The sequence below is a fragment of the Semicossyphus pulcher genome, unplaced genomic scaffold (genome assembly GCF_022749685.1).
Source record: "Semicossyphus pulcher isolate SPU_LCO1_2020_fin unplaced genomic scaffold, fSemPul1.0.p SCAF_22, whole genome shotgun sequence".
Classification (NCBI taxonomy): domain Eukaryota; kingdom Metazoa; phylum Chordata; class Actinopteri; order Labriformes; family Labridae; genus Semicossyphus; species Semicossyphus pulcher.
Window position 1 is genome coordinate 9,186,245 of NW_027211696.1, and position 19,146 is coordinate 9,205,390.

The following is a 19,146-nucleotide window of genomic DNA, read 5'->3' on the forward strand; positions in this document are numbered from 1 at the left end:
GGCTTATTACAAAGTATTTTAGAGCACAGACATTCAATGAGACTGCATGAAACACACACTTAGAACGTACAGAAAATTAAGAAACTTTGTAGGGTTGTTATGTGAGATAATGGCCAAAACCTGCGTGGTGTTTTTGACGCAGAAACGACTCGAAATCACAATGTAACACTGCAATGATGTTTTGTATATATTTGCATATCAAAATAATTCAGATGATCCAGAGTCGGAGAGTTGGAGAGCTTGTCATATTAGGGTGGCTGTGGCTCAGTGGAGTCGGTCGTCCTTCAATCGGAAGGTTGGTGGTTCGATCCCCACCTACATGTCCAAGTGTCCTTGGGCAAGACACTGAACCCCAAAATTGCTCCTGGTAGCATAGCCATCAGAGTGTGGATGTGATGACTGATTGACAGATGGGCGCTTTAGGTAGCAGCTTCTACCATCAGTGTATGCATGTGTGTGTGAAAAGGTGAATGTGACATGTAGTGTAAAAGCACTTTGAGTGGTCACAAGGCTTTAAGGCAGATAATAAAGCACAATAGCCGGACTGTGGCAGGGTTTTGATAATCATAGCGGTATACTTCCCAACTAATGAATCAGTGTGTGAGTTTGTCTCTGTAAAGACTTCTAAAGTAACAAAGTGGGCAGTAGGCCGGGGGCGAACAATAACTTGATTGCTCTCGTGAGGACCTGATATTGTTGAAGAAATGTTGAATATTGAGACATTGAAATAAAGAGATCATACAAACCAATTTAGAGTAAAACCACATTTGTTGTTTTGTACAAGCCTCAGTGTCTCTCATCGATCTTTACTTGTGCCAATTCATAAACTGGTCACGGTCGATCTTCTATTTTGGCGCCAGCTGGAATAGTTCCACTTGTATAGTGTTGCCTTCTCGTCAATTACTTTAGTGTTATAAAGCTTTCGTGTGGGTTAAAACCTTCTTAACAACCATTTTCATATAACACTGTTTGATACTACGCTGTCAGCCATACTGTAAGCACCCTACATTATGCAATATACTTGATGTCAACTGTCCCTCCACTCACATAAACTCTTGCTGCACTGTGTAATCAATTAAATTAGCTTGTGTCTCTGTGTTAATCAGTTAAAATAATGTTTTAAGTGCAATGATAATGATGTTAACCAATGGGATAAAGAGATGTGTCTGTTCTCATAATTATCAACAAAGTAAATTGAAACAGTGATCATTCAATTTAATGTAAGTTAAACCCCAACTGTTACTCGTCATATGGCAGTGATTAATAATTACAACAATTAAAGCTGCATTAATGATTTTTTGGCCACTAGGGGGCAGAAAAACACCCCAACAAGGTGACAAACCCACAGCGTTAACGTATTATCACCTTATAAAAGCGTAATGTGTTAGCAACCCAGTGTCTAATTACACATTCAGCTGTTGTTGTGTTTCTTGGCACATGATGATTTGAGCTCTTATAGTGTATTAAAAGGCCCAGGTTTAAAATCAAGTTGTAATTGTATTCTTTAATATCATTGGCTACATCGTCTTTGTATTAATAAGCAATATTATCGAAGTGCTTTCCTACTTGTGGATGTAAATGTACCCAGCAACAGGAGGGGAAAAAAGACTCGACTGATCTCAAAGCGAGTAAATTCACTGAAGAGCCACAACAAAAGCTCCGTCTGCTTACTGAGTTTTTTAACGCAAGTTGTGGCCACAAACATAAGAAAACGAGAACTTAGGATAATGTGACAGAAGACAAACTTCCTTTTCTTTACACAAATTCGGGACATGAAATAAAAACAAGAGATCTGATGAAAACAAATTCACTTGACATCCAAAAAAAACATCACCGCACAAGGACACCAATCGACCCGAGGACTGCTGGCGAAGCATCTGAAGCTTTGTTTTCTTCTGTTTAGTGTCCGTGTTTCCACTGTTTACATTTTCTCTGCACATGAGCAGTCTTTTTTCCTTCTTCTTGTCCAGCTCCTTTGAGTTCACGCTAATGTTATTTGCATATAAGTGCAGATGCTGTCACAAAAGGTTAAGTGATAAGATGCTTGCTTTCCTACGCCAATGTCTCACAAATATCCACTGCTGTCAGTGAACACTGACCTCATTAAGATGACTCTAAAAATATAAATATAGATCCTCTAAACCCTGCCTTATTTTGGTCCTTTTTCTTCTTTCCTTGTGATATTTTTATCTGTAGGGTGGAAAAGCTCTTTTAGCTGTTCTCGTTCCACTCAGGCATGATGCTAACACTGTGCACAGTGTGGTACTGGTGTGGCGATAGTGTACGTGGTATGCCGTGTGTATAGAGGTACTCGTTTCCCTGCAGGCCGGCTGTTGGCGACTGGATCCCGGCCCCAGGACTGCACTGGCGGCCCAGAGTCTGGTGGGTCATGGAGCTCTGGTACATGGCAGCGTGGTGGCCGTCGCCCAGCTGCGGAGAGGCGTGGCCCCCGACCCCGCCGAGCCTTGACACCAGAGACCCTGAGGTGAAGTGGGCGGAGAAGTGCTGGTATGGCAGCCGTTCCATCGGCTGCATGGTGGTGACGGAGCAGCTTCCGTACGGTGAGACGCTGGCCCACGTGTTGCAGCTGATGTCCTCCAGACTAGGAACAGGCTCGGCGCCCTGCGAGGCGCTGGCGTACATGCAGGCCTGCCGCTGGCTGGATTCACTGCGGTACGGGCCTCCGGCCAGGCCGAGGCTCTGCGCGTAGCCGACAGGACGGTAGTAATGGTCCTCCTCGCTGGATGAGCTCTCCAGGTAGGACTTCTTATAGCTGTGCTCACTGGAGTGACAGTCGTCCTCCACTGCAGGCAGAAACACAGAGGTGACAGTGTTAGTCAGGGGGCATGTTTGTGTTGTGAAATTTACAGTTACTCCAACGTTACTAACCTTTGTCAACTGTTTTTTTTTACTGACACCAAAACAATCAATCAGTGTCTACTAATCTACTACTAATAATATGCCTGTACATTTTCATGCTTTCTATATAAATACACACTTTTTGCTTAGATGAATGTTGTCCCTTTTATTCACACGCTTTATATACTTTGTATTCTGAATTTTAGCTGTTATATTTATATGCATCTTTTGCACTCCTTATTAGAGATAGACCGATATGTTTTTTTCAGGGCCGATACCGTTACCGATTATTAGTAGTCAAGGAGGCCGATAACCGATATTTGAAGCCGATATTAATTTGCAATAAAAGTGAAAATATTGGCGTCAAAATTTTGAATAATACAAACTCCGGCGCCGATAATCGCCCCGGCCGATGATCGGTCTATCCCTACTCCTTATCACTGCACTACTGTCTTATTGCCTTAATGTGTATTTTTGTCTGAACACAGAGAGCTCTGTAGACCGGAGTCAAACTCCTTGTATGTGTGCACACGCTTGGCCGATAAAGTGTATTCTGATTGTTCTGTATTTTACTTAAACATAACATAAAGCACATTCCACATTTGTACAGTTTTACAACCTGGAATTTTAACAGACTTATTTGTACTTTAACCCTTTTTGTTAGCAAAAAAAACAGATTTTGTTGGATGCACAAGTGTTCATCTGAAGGCAATTGGCTGCACCTGATCTTAGTTATTGGTTACACAGCAAAGCACACATACCTTTTTATATTTTTATATGTAAATAATGTGGGAAAAACGTTATTTGCCCCCAACTTAAATGAGTACGAATATTCACCCACCGTGAACTTGTCCACGGTGGGTGCATACGGCAAGGCACTACAGCAGGTATGTGGTGTCACACACGAAACAATGTTGGGATGTAGGATGGCATATTTACGAATAATTTAATCGTGATTAAAGAGTGACGGGACTGAAAAATACATACACAAACAAAGATGTAGCATAGTTTTAAATAACATCTATTAAACTGGCTCTAATAAAATACACACACACTGAACGTATAGCTGTTCAGTGAGCAGTTATAAAAGCATCAGTGTACTCATGCTCTATTACACACTTATATTATACACACATTTGTAAATACATTTATACGCTGTATATATTTAATTATATTGAGCTTTTTACAAGCCAATTTTGCACGCTGTATATTTTTATTACATTTATGAAGTTGTTTGTAGTTTTTAGTTAAAAACAGATTTTTATGTGCCTAAAGGATTTTATGTTCTGTGTTAGATGTGGTGTCCTGACTGGGATTGAAGCTGCTGTACAGACAGTATGTGACCCACTGAAAACTGTTGCATGAGTCACTAGAGGCCAAATTAAAGAAAGTATTTTAGGTATGTATTCAATTAATTAGTAAGGGTGGCTTTGCAAGCTTTTACTGCAATAAAACATTAGCAATTACATCATACAGACTGCACTACTGCTGTCATCTCCACAGTCCTCCCTCACAAGCCAACACTGTCTGATTCCCAGTATCCTACCTTTCCTCTTGATGCAGTGGTACTCCTGGCCGTGCTCGTGAGGCAGCGGGTAGGAGCCCGACTGAGGCAGCATGTCCTGCGAGGTGCTGGTGACCCCGTTCTCGCACTGGGAGTACTGGGAGCTCAGGGCGCTCGGGGTGGCCATGCCTTGGACCTCCCCGCTGAACGGGCTCTGGCTGGATCCCACCCTTTGGCGCACCGTGCTGCGAGGCACGACGGGATACTCCTTGGTACTGCGTGCAGACACAACCAAGTACAGTTAATAAAACAGCTATGAAAGCTTATTAAAAACAAAATTAGAAGTTTAATTCTGTTCTTGGACACACACAGAGGGGGGGAAAACGTTTCCACTGAGCACGCCAGCATGTATTTCACTCCTATTAATCCCCAGCATCCGTCAATACATCATTTTGCTACTTTTGCGTCTTTGATTTCAGGGATCGCCTGGGTTGAAACGGCGACCTGGTTTCGCAATAAGCTCTCCCTTCACAAATGTAACCAGGAGCAGACGTGCGTGGCTTACGCTGCACTCTGCAGCATCGGACAAAGGCGAAGAAGATTGATTGCGTGGTTTGGACTTTCACCATGCTCTGTGCATTCGCAAGTTTTGATAGATGAAACGCATTTCACTCAAAATGTCGTATTAAATTGTGGCACGCACCTACTTAAAGTGACTTAACGTGTGTCTGGAGCAATCAAACGTGCCATTTTAAACTTCAGGAAATGTACCTCACGATTTCCAGGGATTTCTCTGTGCATAATAAACCATGACATTAATCTGAGATGCTTAATTACCAAGAACTTTAGTCTCTGGCTCAGATTAAAGGTTATGGGAAGGAGGTTGGATTTTAACACCTTGTCCGGAGGCCAACTTTTCCAGTGTTTTTCTTCCTGATTTGGGATTTCTACATTCGAATGCACACAATGCCTGAATCAGCTGCCCAAAAAGAGGGAGGGGGAGGCTGGGCGAGTTTCAAAACCAGATTTTCTCCTTTGAAAATGTGTTTTCCACGCAGCACAGACGCATGCTCCATCCCTCATCTGGACTGAATAACAGACAGAGAGCAGTACCAGCAGGCCGAGCGATACCACCACTCCAACACACACACACACACACACACACACACACACACACACACACAGAGTTGGAACATCCTTGCAGAGTGTGGAAGGGAGATGTTGCAGTCGTGTTTCAGAGGTCCTGCCAGATCAGCCATAAAAGTCTCGAGCATGAAAACTGGCCGGCGATCAAGAACTACACTTACATCACCGCGAATAACACTCACTGAAAATAACACTCAGAACTGGCTCGCATGTGGATGATTGAAGGATGAAAGTTAAGGGGCTTGTTAAGTGACAGTGTGACCAGGATGTCAGTAATCCCTGCAACATTTATCCGACTCGTTCGACATCACTCAGTTTTGATGTCAGTGTTTCCGCGTATCAGAGCCTGGGATCAATTAAAGACAATTTATTCAAATCATTTTTCAAAATAAAGCATTCGTTACCTTTGCATTCTTGACATCCGGTGCAGCTCCATGTCGTCACTTCCACGAAAGCCTTTTGCAAACGGATTGTTCTCGATCTTCAGCTGGGTTATCTGCAAGAGCGCGCTTAATTAGCAACATGTTGTGCAATCAAATAAAAGCCCTATGTTGTTCTGCAACTTCATTACATCAACTTCATAGTTTCAACTATTTTAAAAAGTCATAAGGGTCCAAATTAGAATCAACACACATGTGCGTTCGTTTTTTTTAATAGGAGCTATTTAATGTTTGCGGAAACCTTTCTCAATCCCTAACACTTTAAAAAAAAGTTCGATTACAGTATTACAACTTGAGTTTTATTTTGAAGTTTTCTGGATGCATCCAACTCCTCCCTAGCAACCCAGGAGGTTAAATAATTGCATTTCCAGAAATCTCAGATGCTAAGCTAAACAGTTCAATAAAAGCCCCAATTGCATCATTTATAACGCTGCATTCGACAGCCCCTGGCCAAACAGAGAGTTGGCCTACGCTTGACAGATACAAATAACGTGATTTATTATCTGACTCTATGTTTTGGTAATAAATGTCTTTGTAAATATCAGACCGAAAGAAGTGCAGAGAGCCTCCCAAATTAATCCCAAAGAGGTTAAACAGAATCCGGGGAGATCCCTCTCATGAGCAGCGGTTTCTGGCAGGTAATTAGCTGGCAGCTCTCGCGTGCTTCCAGCTTCCTGACAAGACTGCGAGGGTTGTGTCTGCACGCTGGCTGACACTTTTACCAAACCTTGTAAAAAATATCTCGTGTGACACTTCGCTCTATAGCTTCTTATTAATGCACGCGGCCTGGCGGGGCTTTTATATATTGTTTCGCTGCTTTTAAGTTTGGGATAAAAAGTTCAGAGTACGTTTGAACTCTCGTTAGCCTCCGCGTGCGCTCCGAGAAGAAATAATGACGCATTCCAAAGTCATAGATTACAGGAAAATTAATGTATTTTTCAAAATAAGAGCGAGATATTTCCGGGAGGATTTAAATAACCGGAGCAGAGAATCAGAATACTGTTAAATATATTTTTAGGAGAAGGCTCGGGACAATCAGGCAGAAAATAACAACTTCAAAGACCGCACAGTTTTACAAGAATGTATCCAAATTATGCTCATTAAAAAAACTGAGGTTTATATGCATATGTTTCCAGATGCTTTGGGCTATTTTTGCCTAAAGAAGGAAAATACAATTTATTGAATATAACGAAAATACGAGGTATGGAGTTTCCACTTTTTTATTCTGGAAGAAAACATATTATTTCAGAAAACACAGTTTGGAAAAATGTTTTAATTGCCAGGACCTGAAACCAGAGACTTTGAGCATTTTCATTAGCTGTGAGTCCAACAGGTGAATTGGACGCACGCCTGCAGCTCTTATAGCTTTGGCAGATGTTGGCCTGTTTGATTAGACAGTTGTGGTAAAGCGCCTGGAAATCACAAATGCTTGTTTTTCTGCAGGTCTGGAAAAGCCCCAATAATTAGCCCGGGGGTTACGATCTCAGCCCCCAATAAGATGTTTGAAAAAAAATAATGAATGGTTTCTACAGCATGCCGGTCATTTGCGCTTCCTGTTCCCAGAAGCGCGCGAGACTTGTGATTGGCTGCGGGGACATTATGAGCTTTCGCCCCCTTTCTCCCGTATTCCCCAAACTAAAAACATACAGGCCCGCACGGTTACATGACGGGAAACAGACGCTGTTTACACATATCTGTATTCCCAGGATTTCCCCCCCACCCTAGAAGTTTGTGTAAACTTTTTTTTTTTTCGAACACGCAAATGAACAACTGTGATGCTGCCTTCATGACCTCAAGAAATCAACGACTGACTTTATAATAATTTATTTTTAGCCGATTATAGGCGACAGTTTGTTTTATTCTGGAGTAAAAAACAGAAATAAAAAGTCTCCCATAATTTCTGTGTAAAAGTTTTTACACAGCAAAGGACGCAGAAACAGCGAGACAATTTCATTTCATATTCAAAGTTATTTCATCACCTGACAGGAAATTTATATATAAAATAAAATAAAATATAGAAGTTTTACAGAACATTTTCAACGATTATAAAGGTTACACTATGATAGCCTAGCCTATATAATAAAGGCTATTTAGCAAATATATTATTTTGTAATCAACACTTCCGGGTTTGTAAACGCGTTTATATTGCGCATCTTTCGCATGCGCAAAAAGCTATATTAATAAATAACGACAATAAAAAATATCCTGATGACATCAGGTAAAAGAGTTTGTTTTTTTGTCACTGTATCTTTATTAAAAAATAAAGTGGCAGAAGTTCGTAAATAAGCTTGTTTTCTAAACGAATTATTATTTATTCCATCACGAATAACGATTTATTATTATTATTATTATTATTAGTTTATTTAAATGTCGTAATTAGGATTTATAAGGTGGGTTAGGTCGACTGAAAAAAAAGTGACTCGGAAAGTGACGCCAGGGGTTTATCCGGTTTATCTGCAGCTGCTCGCGCGCGCGCGTTACAAAGCGCTGCAGGCCTGGAACTTAGAAAAGTCTCTTGAGGTCAGACGTCGTCTAGTCGGCTATCTGAAGCTTTCCCTCATCTGTCAGTGACTCAGTGTGATATCAGAGATTTTCAGCTGACAGTGACAAGGCTTCACTTTAACCTCACATAAGAACCCTGCCTTTCATTCGCTCTCGGTGCAGAGCAGTCAGCACATCCCGTTTATAATGACAGAAATAAATGGACACAATTAAATAGAGGATTTGTAAGTGTTAAATACTAAATTATAGATTTTAAGTTTTATTTTGAAATGGATATAAGATCAGTCCTAATCCTGCATTTCTGTTTTTCAGTGCGCAGTATGTGTCTCTGTTTGTATTTCTGGAACTTTCTGCCACGTTGGAAACATTGTAAAAATAAAATCGCCTCATAAAAAAGCGCCGTGAATTTAAAAATGCCTTTTTACTGAGTCACAGGCTGCAATAAAAAGACAGAAAAGTATAATCCATGCAGGAGTTTACCTTATGGTTCTGATAGGACGTGACCGCGATGAAGGCTGTCTCTGGGAAGACGTGCGTGCAGAAGGCCGTGTTTTTGGAGCCGAAGCCGTTGTTCTCATCCGCCTTCACGATATGGATCCTCGGCTGGTACTTGTGCATCGAGTTTAGAATGATCTAGAAGGAGGGGGGGAGATAACTTTAGGTTTTCTTCGGAGCTGCTGAGTGTAAAAAAGGAGAAGCTCATCTGTTTTAACAAGGCTTTAATGGTTTAATTTAGTCTGAGAATGTTATAACAAAAAATAGTCCCCTAAATCATGCTTTTTTGGCAGCTTAAATTTTATATGTACGTTTTTTTTGTTAGCATGTTTTGGTCTCTTGTAGCTATAGCCAAAATACAAAAAAAAAGTACAAACATGCCTAGCTTAAAGACCCAACAATAGAATACGTTTGAGTCCCTTAATACAGAAAAGTGAGCACTTTTATATCATGATTTGTGCGTAAATTAAGACATTATAACAAAGAAAAGGCCTGGCAGCTACTGCACTCTCACTTTTTAGTGTTTACATTTACTTATATGTTCATCTCATTGAATCCAACTATATCAATTAACCTTTTTACTCACAAACTGCACTTTTATTTTGAAGGAATTACGCCACAAAAAGTAACCCCCCCTTTAACTCTGTAGCAGCAACAGCTTTAAATAAGATATCCAGTCTGTGGTGTAAACCTGTCAGTCCATCTCTGCTGTGTTGCCTCTGTAATTAAAATGTCCTCGTTAATCCTACATTCAGTATAATTCTCTATCTCTAACTTTTTTTGTACTTTGTATACACCTACTATACGAAAAAAAAACTGGAACCTTTTAGAAATATATCAAATAAAATAAAGTCCATGTGCACGCTTGTCTTTTTAGTACTCCTTCTCATCTCCAACCAAACCCCACACAAAACTCATCTCGTTATGTAACTCCAAACTGAGTCTTTCCAGAGGGCTAGCTCGCTATATTACAGTCATTACGGTAGTGCAGTCCCACAGAGCAGATGAGCAGTCCTAGGAGAGTAACAGGCTAACATGTCCCCTCTCTGGTTGCCCCTCTAACCTACTTTGAGCTAAGTGATGGCTGCTACCGGTGGCTAGCTTGGCGACATTAAGACGCGCTCCGCACAGCTGAACTTGAGCCTTGAACTTCTCTTTTGAGGCCCTCTCATCCGTGCATCTTAAGTCTAATTGCTTTGACGGACGAGGGAGTCACGGTCACCAGCCTCTTGGAAATCTAATGGTTTTTATTTTCTAACAAAAATGTCTCTTCTTTCCTTTGTACCCCTCCGACCACCTTTCTGTCCCACAGGCATTCCTCCCATCTGTTATCTCAGAGCTTGTTTTTGTACCTGCCTTTCACTGCCGGAGACCAAGAGACAAGGGGTCGCCCTGACCTCTGGAACCTGTCGGGGCATCCTGCAGCATTGCACAGACATAACCCTGAGTCCTTTCTTAGAGCCTTACAGGCTTCCATACATGATGCAGTACTTATCCTTTATTAATATGCACTAATTTCATGGTGCAGCAGGTTTTTGTAATGGGCAGAAAGTGGGTAAAAAAGTGGTTGCAATGCACCTTGTAGATGCACGCTGATTTAATGGATGTTCCTAACCCTTTGCATGATGTTTCAGTCGTGTGCATCTCCTACAAGCAGGCTTTTTGGAGAGTCTGCTTTTGCTAATTTTACCATAAATAAAACTGTCTGCAGAAAAGAGTCTTAAAGCTGCAGACTTGGATTTTAGACGAGAGTAGTTTTAGCTTCAGGCGGAGGAAATCTTGCTCCTCTTGCAAGGTCACTGCATGTCATGTGACCGTGCAAATGTAAAAATATTCTTTACAGCATGTTCCAACAAACCGAGAAGCACAGCCATATTTTTGGGGATCCTATAAAAGAGCTTTTGCAAAGTTCTCGAACTCATGGGTGCAGAGGAAAAGTAAGTCAAACAAAACATTTTCCCATGCACGCTTTCATTAATGGCTTCACTTTGAGGTCTGCAGAGAAACGTCCATGTTTGGGACAAACCACAACAACAAACCCATCAGTACAAACCCATCATTCACATGGTTTGAGAAGCTAAAAATGTCCGCCACTGAGATGCATTAGAAGCTGCGTGGAAACATCTAAACGCACATTTCTGTGGGATCCAAAAGTCCAGTTTGTGTGTTAGCTGCAGACCACCCACTGGGGCCCCTGCACACGCCTCATCTCCCTGTATCTCTGCCCCCCCTCTCCTCCTCCTGCCTCTGGATGATAGCATTTAATGATAGTGAGGGATCACTTTGGGTCCCGAGCCGCTGCCCTTTGCTTTCATGTCCCACCACATCAGAGAGTTTTCCCCGAGCCGCGGGATCAGAAGGCTTTGTACACCATCATCTATTGCTCAAGCGCACACTGCCATTCAAATATAAACAGTGCGATCCTCACACTCCCAACCCTGGCCCGGCCAGAAAACATGTGTGGGTGGGAAGGACGGGGGGGGGGAGAGAGCGGAGAGGGCAGAGGAGTAAGACGGAGAAGTTCTGCAGGAGTTTGGAGGGAGAGCGACGCGAAAAGAGCAGCTGGGGATGAAAATGGAGGCATTCATTTTAGGAGTTCAAATACAGGATTTGATTACTTAAATCTGTAACAATGAGACCATGAGAAGTATTTATATCTTTTACTATGATACAACATAACAGCATTTTCTTCCATGTGAAACTTCTGCATTTAAAGTTTAATGAAGTAGTAGTATAGATTAATTATTGGCTAAAGAAAGTATCAGAAATTACCAGAAGAGTAGTGAGAATGTTGTGCAAAAACTTTGCCTGTTTTTGCAGCTTGAAGTTTCACTATTATTACATTATTCATTGTGTTGCTTTGCAGCTTATGTGTACTGTTTCTCATGTGTTGCCCAAACACCACATTGTGTTACATTTGCCAAAGTAGCACTGCAGTGCGGTGGTTTAAGAATTAACATCCACCACGACAGTACTACAAAGTTATAGTTGTTCTTCGGCAGTGCAGAAGTTAACTTTACTCATATATCAAAGAGTAGGTCTCATGCAGATTAGCTCCTTCCATTGCTTTGTATCATTATAAACAGTTTATCTTATAATCACCTTTGCACTGATTACACCGGTGGTCAGCAAGAAGCTAATTTGAACTACTTGAGACAAAATCATTATCATCACAGCAACTGTAACGCCCGAATCACCCCGGGGGTAAATAAAATATATCATCCTTACGTGACTGACAATACTTTAGCTCTAAGATAAATGCGCATAAAATGTACTGGAGTAAAAGTGGAGAGTGGCATAACATGTAAACACTCAGTGATGACTCACTGAGTTGAGTGAACTTAGATACTCCCCAAAACTGCTGTTGTGTTTTATTAACAGTTAGTTTATAATGGTTAGTACGAGCAAACTCGAGACAGCGATGGCCTTTTGACCTTTAGCATGAGATTTAAAACACTGCAAAGATATGTCAAAAGATGTAATGCATGACATATGTTATAGAAACTATTGTGTTGTGCATATATAGCGAGCCTGCAGCCTGTAATATATGTGCACTATCATTCTGCAAAATAAAGCTGCAAAACACAAACACGACTAAAAACTTCAGTTATGTCACTTCAAAAACGTAATTCTGGCAGCTTTTCTTTTACGCTTCTCACAAAAAAATAAATGCTTTTACAAGTGAGTTGTGAAATGATTTAAAGAGACAGGGCTGCACCTCGGCCTGTTTAAATATGCATCAGAGCAAAGCTACTGCACACCAGCTCTCAGGAAACGAGCCGAGCGGAGCATCATGAGGCCTATCACACTCTGCTCTGACATGTGTCTAATTACTGCACATTTGTAGAGAAAAACAGCCTCCTCAGACTCCGATTGACATCAGCAATATGTCCAGGTCTCATGTCTCGCTGCTGGTAATTATAAATCATCGACAAGTTATTTCAACCAGCTGGACCAACAAGCCGAAAGGAACACATTTCATTTATAAATCCCAGGGTGCTGTCTCCCAGCACGAAACGGGGCGAGCCAAGAGCCGCTGCAACCAATCAAAAATGTGCTCCAGCCCCAAATTTACAACAGCGCACACATACCGAGTTGAGCTCCGGTTTCACTCCGGCAGCTGGACTTTGGAGAGGCAACAATCCCTAAAAAAAGGTGCCATGTGGACAGATAGAGGCCTGTGTGTGTGGAAAAGTGATGGGCATGGTGGATGGAATATGTTTAATGTCATAATGAGGCTTGTTTTAGTGCAGAGGACAGATTTAAACACCGCTAATCAACATTAGCAGAACGATTTCAGCCTAATTCAATCCCTCGCTTTCCTCGTTTAACCCATCTCCTTAAAAACAGAGAACCTACTGATGTCCCCGTGCCAGCCCCGTAATGGTTTTTCCCTTTCATGGCCGGGCCTATTAGCAAGAAAAAGCTAATTATGCCACTATTCCGCTATTCCGTTTCTACAACAAGACATCTAATTTGGCCTCAGTTTCCCATCAAACCTGCCGCCAAGATGAAGTAAGTGATGTTTGTGTTTCTGTTTTGGGTAAAGAAAGGAATCACAAAAAGCCCGGGGGCCTGATAGTGAGCGTGGAGTAATGAGGAGGTAAAGTTAGAAAATGGGTACCATACACTTTCTAACTCCAGAGGGGGGAGGGTGTGTGTGAGGGGGGGGGGGGGTGCAATTGCAGTTTTCCGTTTTGCTAAAAAGTGCTCCCCTCTACTTATGCAGACTGACTTCCAGGAGGTCTACAATGTGGATGCATCAAGGGGGTCGCTGTAATGAACCCGGGCAACAAACAGTGCCAACGAGAGTCCAGGACGCAGGATTAAACATCTTATTCTACTTTAGCAGTTTCATGAGCCTCGAACAGACCAACAGATTCCACAGTGAGAGAGGGAGGCTCTCTTTACACCAGAAAACAGCACTACTATGTTTTTAATGTGAAAGTGACACATTTTTGTCCTTTACAAGGTCACATGCTTGTTTTTCAAGGACATCACAAACTAGTTTTAGTTTCTTTTTACAGCAAATTTAATATTCAGTGCTTCAAACTGTTTAAAAGTGTTTTCAGTGAAGAATTCAGCACAACGATACACTGTTTGTTTATCAAATTAATAAAAGCATCAGACTGTATTTTGCTCTCTGAAGTTACAAAATTAATACATTTTGACTTTTACTCAAATTAAAAACTTAAGAAGAAAAAAATCATAAACTTTTTGGTGTCATTTAAATACATTAAACTTTAATAAAATATTTAACTTATTTTACTGCATCAGCAGCAACTTTCAACGAACCTCCACCAGAATAAGAAACTGTATTCATGTGTTTGAACTCTCTTTTAAATTATTGACATTATTATTATTAAAATATTGACATTTAATACAGGGAAAATATCACAAGAATGTAGCAAGAAATATGAATAAATAGAAAGTAGCTTCTTTAACTTGATTATAGCTCAGACTTACTCGCATACATTTGCAAATTCTAAATGGAACTTAATAACACAACGAAAACTCTGCAGCAGTCAGGGACTTTATGGAGCCTCCTGCTGCTCTGATAACATTTTTTTAAAAGTTAATTTTAAAGATATTATTCAGCATTTATAGTGACCAATCATGTGTATCAATGTGTTTACAAGAAGAGGGGAAAGGACAGTTTTATGTTACTTTTTGTTTGTTATTATGACCTTAAAAAGTGTCATGCAGAATAATTGTTTAAATAAGTGATGCAGCTCTAATTTATTCCAATATAGAAAATAACTTTACATTAACTTTAATCTTAGTTTTTATAGTTTTTAAAAGTATGAAAAAAAATCACAATAATTAATAATAATAATATTAATAATTATAACGAGATAAAACGGGATTTCGTATCATTTTTCTTTTTTAAATCAGCTTCTAAACCGCGCTTCAGTGACGGATCCTCCCTGCTTACGTGCCACTTAGCAACACATAAATGCAGCAGCAGGTTTTAACAGCACACACACACACACACACACACACACACACACACACACACACAAACACACACATTCGGTTAAATAGTATAGATGATAGGCCAATAGGCACCTACGTGTCCGAACGGGTCCAGGTGGTTGTTGGTCAGTTTGAGCTTCTGGAAGGAGACGAGCTGCCTCATCCAGTGCGCCCCGGTGGCGGGAGAGTCCGGGTGCACGTAGAGCCTGCCGGGCATGGCGGGCTCTGCTTTCCCGGTCACGGACCTGAAGTACAGCAACACAGTCACACTGTAACACTGCGGAATGACACTCAGAAATATGTAGACGTGACAGTGGGTAAAAATTGGAAAATATTCGAATAAACACAAATTACGCACGGATTAACTGAATTGTATTTAGCATATTTTAAAGACAAATCTAGAAGTTAAGCAGAGAGTATCTGAACTGAATGCAGCACATTTTAAAGAAAAATATCGAATAAAATAAAACATAAAATTGGAAACAACTTTTGCTAAACTCTAAAGCTGTTTAAATGTTCTTTATTTGATCATCCAAGACATTTACGCACTGGCCTTAAAGGTGTGCCACCAGCATGTTTACCTCACTCTTTGAATTTCGTTTTTTAAAGTTTCCTTAACCCAAAAAAGAAACTCCAGTTCCTTTGTGCGATTTGTATAATACTTTGTGAAGTTGTTTTTGGATTGTCAGAGGTCAGATTAGAGCTGGTAGACATTGTTTTCCGACATCATTAGATCAAGAGGAGAATTAGTTCCAGGACATGCTTTGGACAGGTCATTATCGGCAGTATTGGCATGTGATTATCCTCTTTAAGTAAGCCCTCATTGAGAGGCGCTGACCCAAACAAGGCATTCCTGACCAAGGTAAGAGAGATGGACATGACACTAAACAAATAGCCGCGTTTATTCCCCCACGCTGAAAGACAGCCTTGTTAGAATGCGCACACATTTAGGCTGGTAGGAAAACATTCAGTCAGCTCCGGCAGAAAACTTTCTCCCAGCTGACTCCTTTTCTTGGCACGCGCGAGAGAACACACAGTTCATAATTCTCAGGGAATTAATATGTCCACATCCGATTCTCGTCCATCAGGACAACAAAACAAAATTTCCTGTTGGAGTAAACTCCTCAGAGAGTAGCGGCTGCGACCCGCAACACAATGACCCTTATTGTGAAAAGTCGTGCGCGTAAAAGCGCAGAGAAGTTTCTTTCTGCAACAAAACTCTTTATTTCTTTACGTACCATTTATTGTCGGCGAATTTGTACCGATGGTCGTCCGCAGGAACAACATCCATCAGGAGGATATATTTAGTCTTGGGGTTTAATCCTGTGACCTTTACTTTGAAGCTGGGGAACATTCGCCTGTAAAGGAGGAAAAAGACGGTTTATAGCGCTATATATGGTATTTCTGTCAAAGTGTGGAAAAAGAAGGCAGGCAGAAATAGACTGCGGGGCGTTTTTCATGGTTTTGTGCTCTGGAGAAGAAACCTAAAATCCAGCTTCAGACATTTTCAAACCTGCATTTTAAACTTTCACTAAAAAGTGAATAAAAACTAACGTGTACTTTCAGAATAAAGCTCAACACTTCCTCGCTTTTTTTTTCTTAATTATTCCTATTTACAAACTTAATTATAACGCAGTCAGCTCACGTGGAGTGGTTTTACATTTCATGCTTTTATTTTCTTTGGAGAGGTGCGGGACTATTTTCAGGGCAGGGCGTTGGGCCTGCGCGTTATAAAACGTTTTTCACTTGTGGGCCAGGATCCGTTCAGTAAATCACTCGGATATTTGGTAGCTGTCACACTGGAGAGAAAAACACACAGTATGAGTAAGGGTAAGAAGCCTCACGAGCAGAAAAGAAGGGCTGAAGATGATGAGGAGGAGGAGGAGGGGGGATGATGCATGTGTGATATCATTTCTCGCCAGAAACGGGAGAGAAATGACTGACAGGGAAATAATGGGAACTTTACGCAGCTGACCTGCCTGCACTGTTGCGCACAATGCAATGTAGCTCTGCGTGTTATACTATAAATATTCATCACGTATAATTCTCACATCTGAGGCTTCACAAAGCAGCAGACACCAGCCGCCATCGTGCATGCGCGCGTTCACACTCAGCCGACGGGCGCTTTTATGACTGGATGCAATCTGAGGGCGACTGTGGAGCAGACAGCGTGACACATGTACTGCGTAACATGTTGCACGCAAGAAGCGTCTGCGCGCAATTACGCACACGCGCACAGACAGCAGATACAGATGCCTCCATGAAAATGGATGAAAACACGCGTTTAAAATGTGTGTATTTGGTTATAATGAAGGAAATATCGACGCGACAAGCGCACGCTCAGATGGATTTAATGTTCTTGCGCGTTCAGGCTCATAAGTCGTTGATATTACATTTCCCAGCAGCGCCACCCAGACTAAAATATGGACTATATGGACTCGTGGTGTTGCAGAGCGCTAAAGCGTCCACCAGATGCTCTTTGTTTTCTCTGTGCTTCCTCACGGTGTCTATTTCAATATCCAAACGTACGAAAAATTCCAGCCGAGCCTGTGGTCTGCATTATTGTACGCCTGTATGTGACTCTTGTTTCCCGTCGTAGTAAGGTGAATGACTGTGTTGTTTGTCGTCTTACCTTCCGGCTTTGGTGATGATCATCTCCGTCCCCACCTCGTGAAACTTCATCCAGAGCTCCCTCTCGTGCAGGTAGACTTTTATTCCCTCCATTCCCTTTAAAATAAAACATTTTAGCGCCCATAGTATTGCTTTAAACAGGCCTGAGTTTTACGCAGAGGTGTCTGTCAAGCTCTAACTCTCGCGTGGTTTTGAGGCCTGCAAATAGTATGCTGTCAAAAAATAGAAGCTGCCACAGCAGCAAATATAAAAGAAAGCCCAGATGATATATGAACTTTACATTTGTGGCGGCACATTATTACAGTGTAACCGCACGTGTACGTGTCATTCTGTGCGCTCAGACCTGTTGGGCCTTTAGTTATTCAAACACTACACTGTAAATAAGAGCTGTCTAAATTTGGGTTAACACAGTTTCATGCAGAATGTATCACTAAAGTCGCATATTCAGCCAAAACAAGATATTAAAATCGAAGCTGAAATTACTATAAACTTTTCTGATGTCTCACTTCCTCCCAAAAAAAATAAATAAATACTCTGAATTCAGTTTCTTTGAGCAATACAGTTTGAAAAAGAACAAGCGATCCAAAAAAGGTCACGTGTTGCACTTTGGAAATAGTTAAATTAGCTCTCTTGTATATTCTAACACCCAATACTGCAATGTAGAGCCTCTTCAGGCGAGTGTGCACGTAAATAAATACACAATTTTATTCTACAGTGTTTGTGACCCCATAAGTCCGCACGAGCGGCCTCGGCTCGTCCCTACAGCAGAAGCACTGAAAGCGAGGCCTACCGACAGACAGACAGACAAAGTGTTACTGACCTGCTGAATGTAAGTTGTCTGTGATGACGGGGATTTGCTCGAGGTCCCGTTCTGTTTCTCTGATTTATTCTCGCTCGGTAATTCCCTCGAATCCGAGCCACCGGGAGAGTTTGGGAGGCCAAAAGTCTCCTCTTGGTCCGCCATGACCGGGTCCGGAAACTGTACAGTCCCAGCTGGAGGAGCCAAAACACAGAGATGTCAGCGCGCGTTCCTCCTGGTTAACATTGTTTAAAATAAGCTTATAAATGTAAAAACACACACAGTTGAGTTTTTCCGTATAAATGTGACCACAAAGTTACAACTTTTTGGATGTACTTGTGCTGCACAATGCTAATAACTGCAGAGCAGACATGTCAGATTTAATAGACTTAAAGGAAAACACAAAAAGTTGAGCGGAATCTTAATTTGAAATCCAAACTTTTCAGAGTAAAAGCACGATAAATTGAATTTATACTCTATAGTTTCAAAACGCTAAAGGGTTGGTAGCTTTATGCTAATATGTTTGTCAGAAATAGAATATTTTTGGGCTACTAAACAAACATTATCAGCAAAGGAGGGAGTTACACATTCGATATTATTCCAGCGTGATTTATTTTAGGAGGCTGCATATTGAAACAGATCCACTCGCTTTTGGGACACATTTCTCCCCATTCATGTTCCCCAAACTAAAGAGGTGAGCTTTATCGTTATATCGCGACATGTCGTGTCCACAACACAATGAAGTGTCTTAATAAACAGCCTCTACACTCACACGGTGTCACGTCTACAGAGAA

General features: G+C 41.3%; 1 protein-coding gene across 1 annotated transcript; it reads right to left on the bottom strand.

Annotated features, from left to right (window-relative positions):
- Nucleotides 1–2,211: 2,211 nt before the first annotated feature.
- tbx5a (T-box transcription factor 5a) lies at nt 2,212–18,517 on the bottom strand. Its single transcript, XM_069673614.1, has 8 exons — nt 18,374–18,517; nt 17,555–17,649; nt 16,161–16,280; nt 15,020–15,167; nt 8,932–9,084; nt 5,914–6,005; nt 4,406–4,638; nt 2,212–2,804 (listed from the first exon to the last, which is right to left on the bottom strand). Exons 1-8 carry the CDS (start codon nt 18,515–18,517, stop codon nt 2,212–2,214), a joined length of 1,578 nt encoding a protein of 525 aa, XP_069529715.1.
- Nucleotides 18,518–19,146: the final 629 nt, after the last annotated feature.